Below are 20,364 nucleotides of genomic sequence, written 5' to 3'. Positions count from 1 at the left end.
TATGTACCCCAATACCTTCCCTACATCCCCCTTACACCCCACTGTGTATATAACCCCAACTCTATATACCACAATACCTTCCCTACATCCCCCTTACACCCAACTGTGTATATACCCCCCTACTCTATATACCCCAATACCTTCCCTACATCCCCCTTACACCCCACTGTGTATATACCCCCCTACTCTATATACCCCAATACCTTCCCTACGTCCCCCTTACACCCCACTGTGTATATACCCCTCTACTCTATATACCCCAATACCTTCCCTACATCCCCCTTACACCCCACTGTGTATATACCCCCTACTCTGTGTACCCCAATACCTTCCCTACATACCCCTTACACCCCACTGTTTATACACCCCCCTACCTCTATATGCCCCAATACCTTCCCTACATACCCCTTACACCCCACTGTTTATATAGCCCCCTACCTCTATATGCCCCAATACCTTCCCTACATCCCCTTACACCCCACTGTTTATATACCCCCTACTCTATATACCCCAATACCTTCCCTACATCTCCCTTACACCCCACTGTGTATATACCCCCTACTCTGTATACCCCAATACCTTCCCTACATCCCCCTTACAGCCCACTGTGTATATACCCCCTACTCTATATACCCCAATACCTTCCCTACATCCCCCTTACACACCATTGTGTATATACCCCCCTACTCTATATACCCCAATACTTTCCCTACATCGCCCTTACACCCCACTGTGTATATACCCCCCTACTCTATATACCCCAATACCTTCCCTACATCCCCCTTACACCCCACTCTGTATATAACCCCAACTCTATATAACCCAATACCTTCCCTACATCCCCCTTAAACCCCACTGTGTATATACCCCCTACTCTGTATACCCCAATACCTTCCCTACATCCCCCTTACACCCCACTGTGTATATAACCCCTACTTTATATACCCCAATACCTTCCCTACATCCCCCTTACACCCCACTCTGTATATAACCCCAACTCTATATACCCCAATACCTTCCCTACATCCCCCTTACACACCATTGTGTATATACCCCCCTACTCTATATACCCCAATACCTTCCCTACATCGCCCTTACACCCCACTGTGTATATACCCCCCTACTCTATATACCCCAATACCTTCCCTACATCGCCCTTACACCCCACTCTGTATATAACCCCTACTCTATATACCCCAATACCTTCCCTACATCCCCCTTACACCCCACTGTATATATAACCCCTACTCTATATACCCCAATACCTTCCCTACATCCCCCTTACACCCCACTCTGTATATAACCCCTATTCTATATACCCCAATACCTTCCCTACATCCCCCTTACACCCCACTCTGTTTATAACCCCAACTCTATATACCCCAATACCTTCCCTACATCCCCCTTACACCCCACTGTATATATAACCCCAACTCTATATACCCCAATACCTTCCCTACATCCCCCTTACACCCCACTGTGTATATAACCCCAACTCTATATACCCCAATACCTTCCCTACATCGCCCTTACACCCCACTGTGTATATACCCCCCTACTCTATGTACCCCAATACCTTCCCTACATCCCCCTTACACCCCACTGTGTATATACCCCACTACTCTACGTACCCCAATACCTTCCCTACATACCCCTTACACCCCACTCTGTATATAACCCCAACTCTATATAACACAATACCTTCCCTACATCCCCCTTACACCCAACTATGTATATACCCCCCTACTCTATATACCCCAATAACTTCCCTACATCCCCCTTACACCCCACTGTGTATATACCCCCCTACTCTATATACCCCAATACCTTCCCTACGTCCCCCTTACACCCCACCGTGTATATACCCCTCTACTCTATATACCCCAATACCTTCCCTACATCCCCCTTACACCCCACTGTGTATATACCCCCCTACTCTATATACCCCAATACCTTCCCTACATCCCCCTTACACCCCACTGTGTATATACCCCCTACTCTGTGTACCCCAATACCTTCCCTACATACCCCTTACACCCCACTGTTTATATACCCCCCTACCTCTATATGCCCCAATACCTTCCCTACATACCCCTTACACCCCACTGTTTATATAGCCCCCTACCTCTATATGCCCCAATACCTTCCCTACATCCCCTTACACCCCACTGTGTATATACCCCCTACCTCTATATACCCCAATACCTTCCCTACATCCCCCTTACACCCCACTGTGTATATACCCCCCTACTCTATATACCCCAATACCTTCCCTACATCCCCCTTACACCCCACTGTGTATAGACCCCCTACTCTATATACCCCAATACCTTCCCTACATCCCCCTTACACCCCACTGTGTATAGACCCCCCTACTCTATATACCCCAATACCTTCCCTACATCCCCCTTACACCCCACTGTATATATAACCCCTACTCTATATACCCCAATACCTTCCCTACATCCCCCTTACACCCCACTCTGTATATAACCCCAACTCTATATACCCCAATACCTTCCCTACATCCCCCTTACACCCCACTGTATATATAACCCCTACTCTATATACCCCAACACCTTCCCTACATCCCCCTTACACCCCACTGTATATATAACCCCTACTCTATATACCCCAATACCTTCCCTACATCCCCCTTACACCCCACTCTGTATATAACCCCTACTCTATATACCCCAATACCTTTCCTACATCCCCCTTACACCCCACTCTGTATATAACCCCAACTCTATATACCCCAATACCTTCCCTACATCCCCCTTACACCCCACTGTATATATAACCCCAACTCTATATACCCCAATACCTTCCCTATATCCCCCTTACACCCCACTGTGTATATCCCCAACTCTATATACCCCAATACCTTCCCTACATCGCCCTTACACCCCACTGTGTATATACCCCCCTACTCTATATACCCCAATACCTTCCCTACATCCCCCTTACACCCCCTACTCTATATACCCCAATACCTTCCCTACATCCCCCTTACACTCTACTGTGTATATACCCCCTACTCTATATACCCCAATACCTTCCCTACATCTCCCTTACACCCCACTCTGTATATAACCCCAACTCTATATAACCCAATACCTTCCCTACATCCCCCTTACACCCCACTGTGTATATTCCCCCTACTCTATATACCCCAATACCTTCCCTACATCGCCCTTACACCCCATTGTGCATATACCCCCTACTCTATATACCCCAATACCTTCCCTACATCCCCCTTACACCCCACTCTGTATATATAACCCCTACTCTATATACCCCAATACCTTCCCTACATCGCCCTTACATCCCACTCTGTATATAACCCCAACTCTATATAACCCAATACCTTCCCTACATCCCCCTTACACCCCACTGTGTATATACCCCCCTACTCTATATACCCCAATACCTTCCCTACATCTCCCTTACACCCCACTGTGTATATACCCCCTACTCTATATACCCCAATACCTTCCCTACATCCCCCTTACACCCCACTGTGTATATACTCCCCTACTCTATATACCCCGATACCTTCCCTACATCCCCCTTACACCCCACTGTGTATATACCCCCCTACTCTATATACCCCAATACCTTTCCTACATCGCCCTTACACCCCATTGTGTATATACCCCCTACTCTATATACCCCAATACCTTCCCTACATCCCCCTTACACCCCACTCTATATATATATATATATATATATATATATATATATATATATATAACCCCTACTCTATATACCCCAATACCTTCCCTACATCTCCCTTACACCCCACTCTGTATATAACCCCAACTCTATATAACCCAATACCTTCCCTACATCCCCCTTACACCCCACTGTGTATATACCCCCTACTCTATATACCCCAATACCTTCCCTACATCCCCCTTACACCCCTGTGTATATAACCCCTACTTTATATACCCCAATACCTTCCCTACATCCCCCTTACACCCCACTCTGTATATAACCCCAACTCTATATACCCCAATACCTTCCCTACATCCCCCTTACACACCATTGTGTATATACCCCCCTACTCTATATACCCCAATACCTTCCCTACATCGCCCTTACACCCCACTCTGTATATAACCCCTACTCTATATACCCCAATACCTTCCCTACATCCCCCTTACATTCCACTGTATATATAACCCCTACTCTATATACCCCAATACCTTCCCTACATCCCCCTTACACCCCACTCTGTATATAACCCCTACTCTATATACCCCAATACCTTCCCTACATCCCCCTTACACCCCACTCTGTATATAACCCCAACTCTATATACCCCAATACCTTCCCTACATCCCCCTTACACCCCACTGTATATATTACCCCAACTCTATATACCCCAATACCTTCCCTACATCGCCCTTACACCGCACTGTGTATATACCCCCCTACTCTATGTACCCCAATACCTTCCCTACATCCCCCTTACACCCCACTCTGTATATAACCCCAACTCTATATACCCCAATACCTTCCCTACATCCCCCTTACACACCATTGTGTATATACCCCCCTACTCTATATACCCCAATACCTTCCCTACATCGCCCTTACACCCCACTCTGTATATAACCCCTACTCTATATACCCCAATACCTTCCCTACATCCCCCTTACATTCCACTGTATATATAACCCCTACTCTATATACCCCAATACCTTCCCTACATCCCACTTACACCCCACTCTGTATATAACCCCTACTCTATATACCCCAATACCTTCCCTACATCCCCCTTACACCCCACTCTGTATATAACCCCAACTCTATATACCCCAATACCTTCCCTACATCCCCCTTACACCCCACTGTATATATTACCCCAACTCTATATACCCCAATACCTTCCCTACATCCCCCTTACACCCCACTGTGTATATAACCCCAACTCTATATACCCCAATACCTTCCCTACATCGCCCTTACACCGCACTGTGTATATACCCCCCTACTCTATGTACCCCAATACCTTCCCTACATCCCCCTTACACCCCACTGTGTATATACCCCCCTACTCTATGTACCCCAATACCTTCCCTACATACCCCTTACACCCCACTCTGTATATAACCCCAACTCTATATACCACAATACCTTCCCTACATCCCCCTTACACCCAACTGTGTATATACCCCCCGACTCTATATACCCCAATACCTTCCCTACATCCCCCTTACACCCCACTGTGTTTATACCCCCTTACTCTATATACCCCAATACCTTCCCTACGTCCCCCTTACACCCCACTGTGTATATACCCCTCTACTCTATATACCCCAATACCTTCCCTACATCCCCCTTACACCCCACTGTGTATATACCCCAATACCTTCCCTACATCCCCCTTACACCCCACTGTGTATATACCCCCTACTCTGTGTACCCCAATACCTTCCCTACATACCCCTTACACCCCACTGTTTATATACCCCCCTACCTCTATATGCCCCAATACCTTCCCTACATACCCCTTACACCCCACTGTTTATATAGCCCCCTACCTCTATATGCCCCAATACCTTCCCTACATCCCCTTACACCCCACTGTGTATATACCCCCTACTCTATATACCCCAATACCTTCCCTACATCTCCCTTACACCCCACTGTGTATATACCCCCCTACCTCTATATACCCCAATACCTTCCCTACATCCTCCTTACACCCCACTGTGTATATACCCCCTACTCTATATACCCCAATACCTTCCCTACATCCCCCTTACACCCCACTGTGTATAGACCCCCTACTCTATATACCCCAATACCTTCCCTACATCCCCCTTACACCCCACTGTGTATAGACCCCCCTACTCTATATACCCCAATACCTTCCCTACATCCCCCTTACACCCCACTGTATATATAACCCCTACTCTATATACCACAATACCTTCCCTACATCCCCCTTACACCCCACTCTGTATATAACCCCAACTCTATATACCCCAATACCTTCCCTACATCCCCCTTACACCCCACTGTGTATATACCCCCCTACTCTATATACCCCAATACCTTCCCTACATACCCCTTACACTCTACTGTGTATATACCCCCTACTCTATATACCCCAATACCTTCCCTACATCTCCCTTACACCCCACTCTGTATATAACCCCAACTCTATATAACCCAATACCTTCCCTACATCCCCCTTACACCCCACTGTGTATATTCCCCCTACTCTATATACCCCAATACCTTCCCTACATCGCCCTTACACCCCATTGTGCATATACCCCCTACTCTATATACCCCAATACCTTCCCTACATCCCCCTTACACCCCACTGTGTATATATCCCCCTACTCTATATACCCCAATACCTTCCCTACATCCCCCTTACACTCTACTGTGTATATACCCCCTACTCTATATACCCCAATACCTTCCCTACATCTCCCTTACACCCCACTCTGTATATAACCCCAACTCTATATAACCCAATACCTTCCCTACATCCCCCTTACACCCCACTGTGTATATTCCCCCTACTCTATATACCCCAATACCTTCCCTACATCGCCCTTACACCCCATTGTGCATATACCCCCTACTCTATATACCCCAATACCTTCCCTACATCCCCCTTACACCCCACTGTGTATATATCCCCCTACTCTATATACCCCAATACCTTCCCTACATCCCCCTTACACTCTACTGTGTATATACCCCCTACTCTGTGTACCCCAATACCTTCCCTACATACCCCTTACACCCCACTGTTTATATACCCCCCTACCTCTATATGCCCCAATACCTTCCCTACATACCCCTTACACCCCACTGTTTATATAGCCCCCTACCTCTATATGCCCCAATACCTTCCCTACATCCCCTTACACCCCACTGTGTATATACCCCCTACTCTATATACCCCAATACCTTCCCTACATCGCCCTTACACCCCATTGTGCATATACCCCCTACTCTATATACCCCAATACCTTCCCTACATCCTCCTTACACCCCACTGTGTATATACCCCCTACTCTATATACCCCAATACCTTCCCTACATCCCCCTTACACCCCACTGTGTATAGACCCCCTACTCTATGTACCCCAATACCTTCCCTACATCCCCCTTACACCCCACTCTGTATATAACCCCAACTCTATATACCCCAATACCTTCCCTACATCCCCCTTACACACCATTGTGTATATACCCCCCTACTCTATATACCCCAATACCTTCCCTACATCTCCCTTACACCCCACTCTGTATATAACCCCAACTCTATATAACCCAATACCTTCCCTACATCCCCCTTACACCCCACTGTGTATATTCCCCCTACTCTATATACCCCAATACCTTCCCTACATCGCCCTTACACCCCATTGTGCATATACCCCCTACTCTATATACCCCAATACCTTCCCTACATCCCCCTTACACCCCACTGTGTATATATCCCCCTACTCTATATACCCCAATACCTTCCCTACATCCCCCTTACACTCTACTGTGTATATACCCCCTACTCTATATACCCCAATACCTTCCCTACATCTCCCTTACACCCCACTCTGTATATAACCCCAACTCTATATAACCCAATACCTTCCCTACATCCCCCTTACACCCCACTGTGTATATTCCCCCTACTCTATATACCCCAATACCTTCCCTACATCGCCCTTACACCCCATTGTGCATATACCCCCTACTCTATATACCCCAATACCTTCCCTACATCCCCCTTACACCCCACTGTGTATATATCCCCCTACTCTATATACCCCAATACCTTCCCTACATCCCCCTTACACTCTACTGTGTATATACCCCCTACTCTGTGTACCCCAATACCTTCCCTACATACCCCTTACACCCCACTGTTTATATACCCCCCTACCTCTATATGCCCCAATACCTTCCCTACATACCCCTTACACCCCACTGTTTATATAGCCCCCTACCTCTATATGCCCCAATACCTTCCCTACATCCCCTTACACCCCACTGTGTATATACCCCCTACTCTATATACCCCAATACCTTCCCTACATCGCCCTTACACCCCATTGTGCATATACCCCCTACTCTATATACCCCAATACCTTCCCTACATCCTCCTTACACCCCACTGTGTATATACCCCCTACTCTATATACCCCAATACCTTCCCTACATCCCCCTTACACCCCACTGTGTATAGACCCCCTACTCTATATACCCCAATACCTTCCCTACATCCCCCTTACACCCCACTGTGTATAGACCCCCCTACTCTATATACCCCAATACCTTCCCTACATCCCCCTTACACCCCACTGTATATATAACCCCTACTCTATATACCCCAATACCTTCCCTACATCCCCCTTACACCCCACTCTGTATATAACCCCAACTCTATATACCCCAATACCTTCCCTACATCCCCCTTACACCCCACTGTGTATATATCCCCCTACTCTATATACCCCAATACCTTCCCTACATCCCCCTTACACTCTACTGTGTATATACCCCCTACTCTATATACCCCAATACCTTCCCTACATCTCCCTTACACCCCACTCTGTATATAACCCCAACTCTATATAACCCAATACCTTCCCTACATCCCCCTTACACCCCACTGTGTATATTCCCCCTACTCTATATACCCCAATACCTTCCCTACATCGCCCTTACACCCCATTGTGCATATACCCCCTACTCTATATACCCCAATACCTTCCCTACATCCCCCTTACACCCCACTGTGTATATATCCCCCTACTCTATATACCCCAATACCTTCCCTACATCCCCCTTACACTCTACTGTGTATATACCCCCTACTCTGTGTACCCCAATACCTTCCCTACATACCCCTTACACCCCACTGTTTATATACCCCCCTACCTCTATATGCCCCAATACCTTCCCTACATACCCCTTACACCCCACTGTTTATATAGCCCCCTACCTCTATATGCCCCAATACCTTCCCTACATCCCCTTACACCCCACTGTGTATATACCCCCTACTCTATATACCCCAATACCTTCCCTACATCGCCCTTACACCCCATTGTGCATATACCCCCTACTCTATATACCCCAATACCTTCCCTACATCCTCCTTACACCCCACTGTGTATATACCCCCTACTCTATATACCCCAATACCTTCCCTACATCCCCCTTACACCCCACTGTGTATAGACCCCCTACTCTATGTACCCCAATACCTTCCCTACATCCCCCTTACACCCCACTCTGTATATAACCCCAACTCTATATACCCCAATACCTTCCCTACATCCCCCTTACACACCATTGTGTATATACCCCCCTACTCTATATACCCCAATACCTTCCCTACATCTCCCTTACACCCCACTCTGTATATAACCCCAACTCTATATAACCCAATACCTTCCCTACATCCCCCTTACACCCCACTGTGTATATTCCCCCTACTCTATATACCCCAATACCTTCCCTACATCGCCCTTACACCCCATTGTGCATATACCCCCTACTCTATATACCCCAATACCTTCCCTACATCCCCCTTACACCCCACTGTGTATATATCCCCCTACTCTATATACCCCAATACCTTCCCTACATCCCCCTTACACTCTACTGTGTATATACCCCCTACTCTATATACCCCAATACCTTCCCTACATCTCCCTTACACCCCACTCTGTATATAACCCCAACTCTATATAACCCAATACCTTCCCTACATCCCCCTTACACCCCACTGTGTATATTCCCCCTACTCTATATACCCCAATACCTTCCCTACATCGCCCTTACACCCCATTGTGCATATACCCCCTACTCTATATACCCCAATACCTTCCCTACATCCCCCTTACACCCCACTGTGTATATATCCCCCTACTCTATATACCCCAATACCTTCCCTACATCCCCCTTACACTCTACTGTGTATATACCCCCTACTCTGTGTACCCCAATACCTTCCCTACATACCCCTTACACCCCACTGTTTATATACCCCCCTACCTCTATATGCCCCAATACCTTCCCTACATACCCCTTACACCCCACTGTTTATATAGCCCCCTACCTCTATATGCCCCAATACCTTCCCTACATCCCCTTACACCCCACTGTGTATATACCCCCTACTCTATATACCCCAATACCTTCCCTACATCGCCCTTACACCCCATTGTGCATATACCCCCTACTCTATATACCCCAATACCTTCCCTACATCCTCCTTACACCCCACTGTGTATATACCCCCTACTCTATATACCCCAATACCTTCCCTACATCCCCCTTACACCCCACTGTGTATAGACCCCCTACTCTATATACCCCAATACCTTCCCTACATCCCCCTTACACCCCACTGTGTATAGACCCCCCTACTCTATATACCCCAATACCTTCCCTACATCCCCCTTACACCCCACTGTATATATAACCCCTACTCTATATACCCCAATACCTTCCCTACATCCCCCTTACACCCCACTCTGTATATAACCCCAACTCTATATACCCCAATACCTTCCCTACATCCCCCTTACACCCCACTGTGTATATACCCCCCTACTCTATATACCCCAATACCTTCCCTACATACCCCTTACACTCTACTGTGTATATACCCCCTACTCTATATACCCCAATACCTTCCCTACATCTCCCTTACACCCCACTCTGTATATAACCCCAACTCTATATTACCCAATACCTTCCCTACATCCCCCTTACACCACACTGTGTATATTCCCCCTACTCTATATACCCCAATACCTTCCCTACATCGCCCTTACACCCCATTGTGCATATACCCCCTACTCTATATACCCCAATACCTTCCCTACATCCCCCTTACACCCCACTGTGTATATATCCCCCTACTCTATATACCCCAATACCTTCCCTACATCCCCCTTACACTCTACTGTGTATATACCCCCTACTCTATATACCCCAATACCTTCCCTACATCTCCCTTACACCCCACTCTGTATATAACCCCAACTCTATATAACCCAATACCTTCCCTACATCCCCCTTACACCCCACTCTGTATATTCCCCCTACTCTATATACCCCAATACCTTCCCTACAACGCCCTTACACCCCATTGTGCATATACCCCCTACTCTATATACCCCAATACCTTCCCTACATCCCCCTTACACCCCACTCTGTATATATAACCCCTACACTATATACCCCAATACCTTCCCTACATCGCCCTTACATCCCACTCTGTATAAAACCCCAACTCTATATAACCCAATACCTTCCCTACATCCCCCTTACACCCCACTGTGTATATACCCCCCTACTCTATATACCCCAATACCTTCCCTACATCCCCTTTACACCCCACTGTGTATATACCCCCCTACTCTATATACCCCAATACCTTTCCTACATCGCCCTTACACCCCATTGTGTATATACCCCCTACTCTATATACCCCAATACCTTCCCTACATCCCCCTTACACCCCACTCTATATATATATAACCCCTACTCTATATACCCCAATACCTTCCCTACATCTCCCTTACACCCCACTCTGTATATAACCCCAACTCTATATAACCCAATACCTTCCCTACATCCCCCTTACACCCCACTGTGTATATACCCCCTACTCTATATACCCCAATACCTTCCCTACATCCCCCTTACACCCCTGTGTATATAACCCCTACTCTATATACCCCAATACCTTCCCTACATCCCCCTTACACCCCACTCTGTATATAACCCCAACTCTATATACCCCAATACCTTCCCTACATCCCCCTTACACACCATTGTGTATATACCCCCCTACTCTATATACCCCAATACCTTCCCTACATCGCCCTTACACCCCACTCTGTATATAACCCCTACTCTATATACCCCAATACCTTCCCTACATCCCCCTTACATTCCACTGTATATATAACCCCTACTCTATATACCCCAATACCTTCCCTACATCCCCCTTACACCCCACTCTGTATATAACCCCTACTCTATATACCCCAATACCTTCCCTACATCCCCCTTACACCCCACTCTGTATATAACCCCAACTCTATATACCCCAATACCTTCCCTACATCCCCCTTACACCCCACTGTATATATTACCCCAACTCTATATACCCCAATACCTTCCCTACATCCCCCTTACACCCCACTGTGTATATAACCCCAACTCTATATACCCCAATACCTTCCCTACATCGCCCTTACACCGCACTGTGTATATACCCCCCTACTCTATGTATCCCAATACCTTCCCTACATCCCCCTTACACCCCACTGTGTATATACCCCCCTACTCTATGTACCCCAATACCTTCCCTACATACCCCTTACACCCCACTCTGTATATAACCCCAACTCTATATACCACAATACCTTCCCTACATCCCCCTTACACCCAACTGTGTATATACCCCCCTACTCTATATACCCCAATACCTTCCCTACATCCCCCCTTACACCCCACTGTGTTTATACCCCCCTACTCTATATACCCCAATACCTTCCCTACGTCCCCCTTACACCCCACTGTGTATACCCCAATACCTTCCCTACATCCCCCTTACACCCCACTGTGTATATACCTCCTACTCTGTGTACCCCAATACCTTCCCTACATACCCCTTACACCCCACTGTTTATATAGCCCCCTACCTCTATATGCCCCAATACCTTCCCTACATACCCCTTACACCCCACTGTTTATATAGCCCCCTACCTCTATATGCCCCAATACCTTCCCTACATCCCCTTACACCCCACTGTGTATATACCCCCTACTCTATATACCCCAATACCTTCCCCACATCTCCCTTACACCCCACTGTGTATATACCCCCCTACCTCTATATACCCCAATACCTTCCCTACATCCTCCTTACACCCCACTGTGTATATACCCCCTACTCTATATACCCCAATACCTTTCCTACATCCCCCTTACACCCCACTGTGTATAGACCCCCTACTCTATATACCCCAATACCTTCCCTACATCCCCCTTACACCCCACTGTATATATAACCCCTACTCTATATACCCCAATACCTTCCCTACATCCCCCTTACACCCCACTCTGTATATAACCCCAACTCTATATACCCCAATACCTTCCCTACATCCCCCTTACACCCCACTGTGTATATACCCCCCTACTCTATATACCCCAATACCTTCCCTACATCCCCCTTACACTCTACTGTGTATATACCCCCTACTCTATATACCCCAATACCTTCCCTACATCTCCCTTACACCCCACTCTGTATATAACCCCAACTCTATATAACCCAATACCTTCCCTACATCCCCCTTACACCCCACTGTGTATATTCCCCCTACTCTATATACCCCAATACCTTCCCTACATCGCCCTTACACCCCATTGTGCATATACCCCCTACTCTATATACCCCAATACCTTCCCTACATCCCCCTTACACCCCACTCTGTATATATAACCCCTACTCTATATACCCCAATACCTTCCCTACATCGCCCTTACACCCCACTCTGTATATAACCCCAACTCTATATAACCCAATACCTTCCCTACATCCCCCTTTCACCCCACTGTGTATATACCCCCCTACTCTATATACTCCAATACCTTCCCTACATCTCCCTTACACCCCACTGTGTATATACCCCCTACTCTATATACCCCAATACCTTCCCTACATCCCCCTTACACCCCACTGTGTATATACCCCCCTACTCTATATACCCCAATACCTTCCCTACATCCCCCTTACACCCCACTGTGTATATACCCCCCTACTCTATATACCCCAATACCTTTCCTACATCGCCCTTACACCCCATTGTGTATATACCCCCTACTCTATATACCCCAATACCTTCCCTACATCCCCCTTACACCCCACTCTATATATATATATATATATATATATATATATATATATAAAAAAAAATATATATATATATATATATATATATAACCCCTACTCTATATACCCCAATACCTTCCCTACATCCCCCTTACACCCCACTGTATATACCCCCTACTCTATATACCCCAATACCTTCCCTACATACCCCTTACACCCCACTGTGTATATACCCCCCTACTCTATATACCCCAATACCTTCCCTACATCCTCCTTACACCCCACTGTGTATATACCCCCCTACTCTATATACCCCAATACCTTCCCTACATCCTCCTTACACCCCACTGTGTATATGCTAGAGATGAGCGGGTTCGGTTTTACTCTGATTTACCCTAATCATCTTATTGGCTCACGGACGTCACGTGTGTTGGTTAGCCAATAAGAAAAATCCAGAAAAAAAGAACTTGCGATAATTCTGGTGTTAAGAACCGAGTATATCCGAACCCACTCATCTCTAGTATATACCCCTACTCCATATCCCAGTATCAGTCACAGGGGTGGGAGGGCCCTGCTCACAGGCGTTTCCTCTACAGGGGATGGTTATATGATGCACAGTGATCAGTTCTATGTACTGCAGAGCGTCTGTGTGGGTTACATCCCTGATCCAGTCATACTGGAGTTCTGGCCTGAGGTCAGTGGGATGTGTGGGCTGTGTAGAGGGGATTGCTGTGTTCCCGCTGTGTAGCCCCTCACACAGACCCGGCCGCACACAGCCAGACAGTATTATCCGTGTATAATCCCCCCCTTCATGTGTCAGGTGCGCCACTCCTCACTCATGCTACCTCTCCGCCCCCTGTTACAGGAATTATGACGGACCCCCAGGTGGTGACGGAGGTTCCTGCCGTGTTGAAGCGCCTGGCAAAGTATGTGGTACGCGGCTTCTATGGGCTGGAGCACGCTCTGGCGCTGGACATCCTCATCCGCAACCCCTGTGTGAAGGAGGAAGACATGCTGGAGCTGCTGAAGTTTGACCGTAAGCAGCTTCGGGCCGTACTCAACACGTTGAAGGGAGACAAGTTCATCAAATGCCGGATGCGGGTGGAGACCGCCCTGGACGGGAAGACCACCAGGCACAACTATTACTTCATCAACTATAAACTGCTGGTCAATGTGGTAAAGTACAAGCTGGACCACATGAGGCGGCGGATTGAGACGGACGAGAGGGACTCCACCAACCGGGCGTCTTTCAAGTGTCCCAACTGTTGCAGCACCTTCACCGACTTGGAGGCCAACCAGCTGTTTGATCCCATGACCGGTAAGACGGAGCGCAAATATGGTGTGGTTGGAGAGAGTTGAGGAACGGGAGTGGTGCTGTGATAAATAAGCCCGAAAGATCTCTAAATTGCGCAGGAAATGCCTGATGTGTTATATTGTGTGTGGGTACCGGGGGTAGCTCATCACCAAACCATGGGCTTGGCCATAACTGATAATAACTGAATACCCTCCCACTGAGGCAAAAAGCGAATGCTGCAGTTATTTGAGCTGCTGTGACGTCAGTCATTTTGTATACGAGTTCACAAGGTGTTGTCCTGTCTTCTTCCTAAAGGTATTATCAGATGGGTGCTCTTTGAGCTAGAGAGTGGGTAGCACTTGTCGTAGATAAACCTCCTACTATCAATCTCCTTCAGTTGTCTGTTCGTTACCCTTTGTTTACCAATCGATTGGGAATCCCAGGAAGCAGACACCACACGCAGTTATGTCCACAAAATGAGACTGCCTCCACTTTATTCAGCATGACATTATATAGAGGAAAAAGGTACTCGCATGAACACTTGATACACTTCACAATTTCAAAACAATAATGCATCTCTTCCCATAACTCCTCTCAGGCTGACACCCTCCTACGTGTCCTTCACAAGAAGTCTAAGCTCACAGAAACTGTCTAATAACATGTTTTCAAGACTTATAGCTACGAGCTTGCTTCGCACAGAACGTACTAACTATGAAATGTCAGCATTATTATGATTTTTTTCAGCAAAGCATACTTCTTATTCACTACATCATGGCTGCTACTTAACAAAATGGCTGACACTGCTTAAGCTAAATACATCTATCTTCCTCACACTTATCGCTGAGTAAATGTGTTATCCGAGTACCTATTAAACGGTATGAACCTTTGCGCCTTGTAGCTGGGAAAGTGCTCATCTGACTGCACCCTGATCATCGGAATCTGAGGAGAAAAGCAAAATAAAAACCTAACGCAATGTATGAGCGCCGCTACAGACATGTGAGTGTATGTGCCATTGCCGGTGGAGGACTGCGTTTGCTGTGGGCTGTGGTGCAGAGCACAGTGTAGGCGTTATACCCCTAGGGCCTGTGTGCGGAGCCTTTCAGGTCCGGAATGTAAATCGGAGGCGCTATGGATGAGACGGAGGGTGCCGTCCATTATCAGGATTTACTGCTCTGTTTCTGCTGCAGTTTAGAAATTACAACCGAATGTTGTGTTGTCACAGGTTACACCACCTATTGCTTGTGCGCCAGCTGGCATCATTATTTGCATGCACTGTATGGTAGCACGGATGGTGTAGTGGTTAGCATTACATCCTCACAGCACTGAGGTCTTGGGTTCGATTCCCACCATGGCCCTAACTGTGTGGAGTTTGTATATTCTCCCCGTACTTGCGTGGGTTTCCTCCGGGTACTCCGATTTCCTGCCACAATCCAAATATATACTGATAGGTTAACTGGCTCCCAAGAAAATGACCCCTAGCGTGAATGTGTGTCTGTACATGTGATAGGGAATATAGAGTGTAAGCTCCACTGGGGCAGGGACTGATGTGAATGGGCAAATATTCTCTGTACAGCGCTGTGGAATATGTGTGCGCTATATAAATAACTGGTTATAAATAAATAGTACTGTGTGCAAACTGCCACAGTGATCTTAATTACTGTGCCTATAGAGGATATGTTCCCTGCTGTGTGTGGGACTGGCCAGCAGGGGGAGCTGTGCTCTGTGAAGTGACTGGTACTATGCAGCGGCTGACGGTGATGTAGCCTGCCCCCCCTCCCCCCCCTCTCCTGGGATCCATTCATCCATCAGATGAGCCTCATTAGCTGCATGCGGCTACTGTATCTTCCAGACGCCGCGGGAGGCTCTGGTGTAAGGCACAGTGCCCATTTGAGCCATCTATGTGCCATGACTGTGGTGCCCATGCACCGTGTGGTGCCCATGCATCAGGCATGTAATGGAGAGAAAGTTGGCAGGCGCTACTAGAATGTGACCCCCTGATACAATTTTCCTTTTGACTCCCCCCTCTGTACTGTGTCTGTTATCTCCACGTTGTCAGCTGCCGCTGAGCGTAGAGGAGGCCGACTCTGCGCACGCCTCCGTTATATAACGTATCTTATCATTAGTCCGTCATTTACATTCCCAGCTATCGCCTTTTTTTCCGCTTTTGGGTTGAATAATTGAGTGTGGTTCTCGCAGCAATTTTATTTTGCTGTTGCGAGCTGACGGATGGCATGCTGGGATCTGTAGTTCCAGAACAACCAGAGAGCCTCCGCTTGCCTTGCTCCTGTTTGGGGCACCGGGCGAGGACTTGGTATTGTTGCATTGCTACGCCGGTTAGTAAATAACCAAACACTGATATATAATAGGTAGAATGTAATATTTATCTGCACACTAAGCGTCCGAGCCTGGTGCACATTCCTGCATGAGATGGAAACGGGAGTCTGGGTACATGTGCGGGAGGGCTACGGCTCATAGGTTACATGCGTGCGGTCAGGCCGGCGAGCCTCTGCTCATCCCTCATCATCCGTATCCTGAGAGGGAGCTGCGATCTGACCGTCTTCTCGCTGACCTTCACGTGCGCTGATGCATTAGCTGGAGGCTGAGCTCAGATCCCAATCACACAGATATATCTCCCAGTCCTGACGCTCCATGTGCGGCAGGATCTGCAGTAAATAAGTGACCCCCCCCCCAGATTATATTGCACATGCATGCCCCACTTTAATTCCTAAACTGCGGGTGTCCCGCGCTGACCCCTGTCTCGTCTGCTGGTCCCCAGACATCGCGCTGCGTGCTCACACTGCCGGCTGTGTACGTTTCTGTACGAGGGCGGGTGTGCTTCACGTCTAGTATATTGGGGATATAAATACGCGTATTGTCACGTTGAGCCTGCAGTCGGCCCTGTCAGTGTTATATGGCGAATGGGAGCTGGGCCAGAGCGGGTGACCTTGGAACAGACGGCGCTAACCCGTTCTCTGCCAGCGAGGCATTAGACTCTGTGTTTGCTGCTAGTACGGCCTCAGGCGTCCGTGGAGTGATTGATACTCGCAGACTCCGGCACAGTCGGGAGGGGCCGCGCAGTTCCTGGCTCGCAATTATTTCCATGAGAGTGCATTGTGTGTGCTCTTTCTTCCTGACCGCAAGCTGTGTTAGAGCCCGGCGGATCCCCGGGGGCCCCAGCTGATGAGAATCCCCTACCCCTCCTTGTTCTGTTCTTACAGCCTCTGTTTCCTCGCATTCACTGCGCTCAGTGATTGTCCACCGCAGCTGCCCGCCGTGTGTCTGTGGTCGTACACAGCGCCATGTATGTGCCTGGGCACCAGGTGTACCCAGCAGTGTTATATAATATGCCACATAATAGTGCGTATGTGGTATATATATATCCGCCAGGTGTTCTCTCACGCCCGTCGTGACCTGCGGCGCCAGACACCGCTGGTAAAGTTGGGATTTTGACTGTCATGGGTGATATCACTGTAATTTGTATTTATTTTGTATTTGGGCCTTGTTGGTGTATGGATGCCCGGTGCGGGGGGACTGTCCTGTGGGCGCCCGGTGCGGGGGGACTATCTTGTGGGCGCCCGGTGCGGGGGACTGTCCTGTGGCCGCCCGGTGCGGGGGGACTGTCCTGCGGGCGCCCGGTGCGGGGGGACTGTCCTGCGGGCGCCCGGTGCGGGGGGACTGTCCTGCGGGCGCCCGGTGCGGGGGGGACGGTCCTGCGGGCGCCCGGTGCGGGGGGGGCGGTCCTGCGGGCGGCCGGTGCGGGGGGACGGTCCTGCGGGCGGCCGGTGCGGGGGGACGGTCGGGGGGGACGGTCCTGCGGGCGCCTGGTGCGGGGGGACTGTCCTGCGGGCGCCTGCGCTGGAGGAGAATCTGCTGCTACACAGGGGGATAGGAGCTGGAAGGCTGTCTGGTGAGACATTGGCAGTCGGCGACATGTCGGCACAGCGCTCCGCTCCTGCTCTCTGGCACGCAGATCTGGTGGTTAGCCGTCTGAGGGATTACTGGGGGTTATATGATGGGATGACCTCACCCCCATTCACTGCAACGTTACTGAGTGGTGGAGTGCAAGCTCTTCTGGCCGGTGATAAGGATGATTAGTATGGAGGGGATATTAGTCACCGTCCCACGCACTGCGGTAAACCTCCCTCTCTCCCGGATTTACCCTGAACTTTCTGTATAGAGGAAGATCTCTCGGATGGCGGAGGAGCTGGAGAGGGTCTCGGGGGCTTCACTGCTTTACACCACATTGTCTTCTACATGACGTTCAGCTGCCTGACATTGCATACTGCGTAGTAATGACGGGGGCAGGTAGTGACACCTTCTAGTGGGATTATATGTCATATGTAGTAATGACTGGGGCAGGTAGTGACACCTTCTAGTGGCATTATAGATCATCCGTACTAATGACGGGGGCAAGTAGTGACTCCTTCTAGTGGCATTATATGTCATCCGTAATAATGACGTGGACAGGTAGTGACACCTTCTAGTGGGATTATATGTCATCCGTAGTAATGACGGCCGCAGGTAGTGACACCTTCTAGTGGCATTATATGTCATCCGTAGTAATGACGGGGGCAGGTAGTGACACCTTCTAGTGGCATTATATGTCATCCGTAGTAATGACGGCCGCAGGTAGTGACACCTTCTAGTGGCATTATATGTCATCCGTAGTAATGACGGGGGCAGGTAGTGACACCTTCTAGTGGCATTATATGTCATCCGTAGTAATGACGGCCGCAGGTAGTGACAACTTCAGGTGGCATTAAATGTCATCCGTAGTAATGACGGGGGCAGGTAGTGACACCTTCAGGTGGCATTAAATGTCATCCGTAGTAATGACGGGGGCAGGTAGTGACACCTTCTAGTGGGATTATAGATCATCCGCAGTAATGACGGAAGCAGGTAGTGACACCTTCTAGTGGCATTATATGTCATCTGTAGTAATGACTGGGGCAAGTAGTGACACCTTCTAGTGGCATTATATGTCATCCGTAGTAATGACTGGGGCAGGTAGTGACACCTTCTAGTGGCATTATATGTCATCCGTAGTAATGACTGGTGCAGGTAGTGACACCTTTTAGTGGCATTATATGTCATCCGTAGTAATGACGGGGGCAGGTAGTGACACCTTCTAGTGGGAGTATAGATCATCCGCAGTAATGACGGG

General features: G+C 48.4%; 1 protein-coding gene across 1 annotated transcript in view; it reads left to right on the top strand.

Annotated features, from left to right (window-relative positions):
* GTF2E1 (general transcription factor IIE subunit 1) overlaps positions 1–20,364 on the top strand; it is a 142,956-nt gene that overhangs the window by 12,856 nt on the left and 109,736 nt on the right. The window contains exon 2 of the mRNA XM_063956852.1: positions 14,772–15,224. Coding sequence (XP_063812922.1) covers positions 14,777–15,224 — 448 coding nt within the window. The 5' untranslated portion in view covers positions 14,772–14,776. The remainder of the gene's footprint in view (positions 1–14,771; positions 15,225–20,364) is intronic.

Source organism: Pseudophryne corroboree, chromosome 2 (genome assembly GCF_028390025.1).
Source record: "Pseudophryne corroboree isolate aPseCor3 chromosome 2, aPseCor3.hap2, whole genome shotgun sequence".
NCBI lineage: Eukaryota > Metazoa > Chordata > Amphibia > Anura > Myobatrachidae > Pseudophryne > Pseudophryne corroboree.
This window is presented reverse-complemented; position numbering and strand designations above follow the sequence as displayed.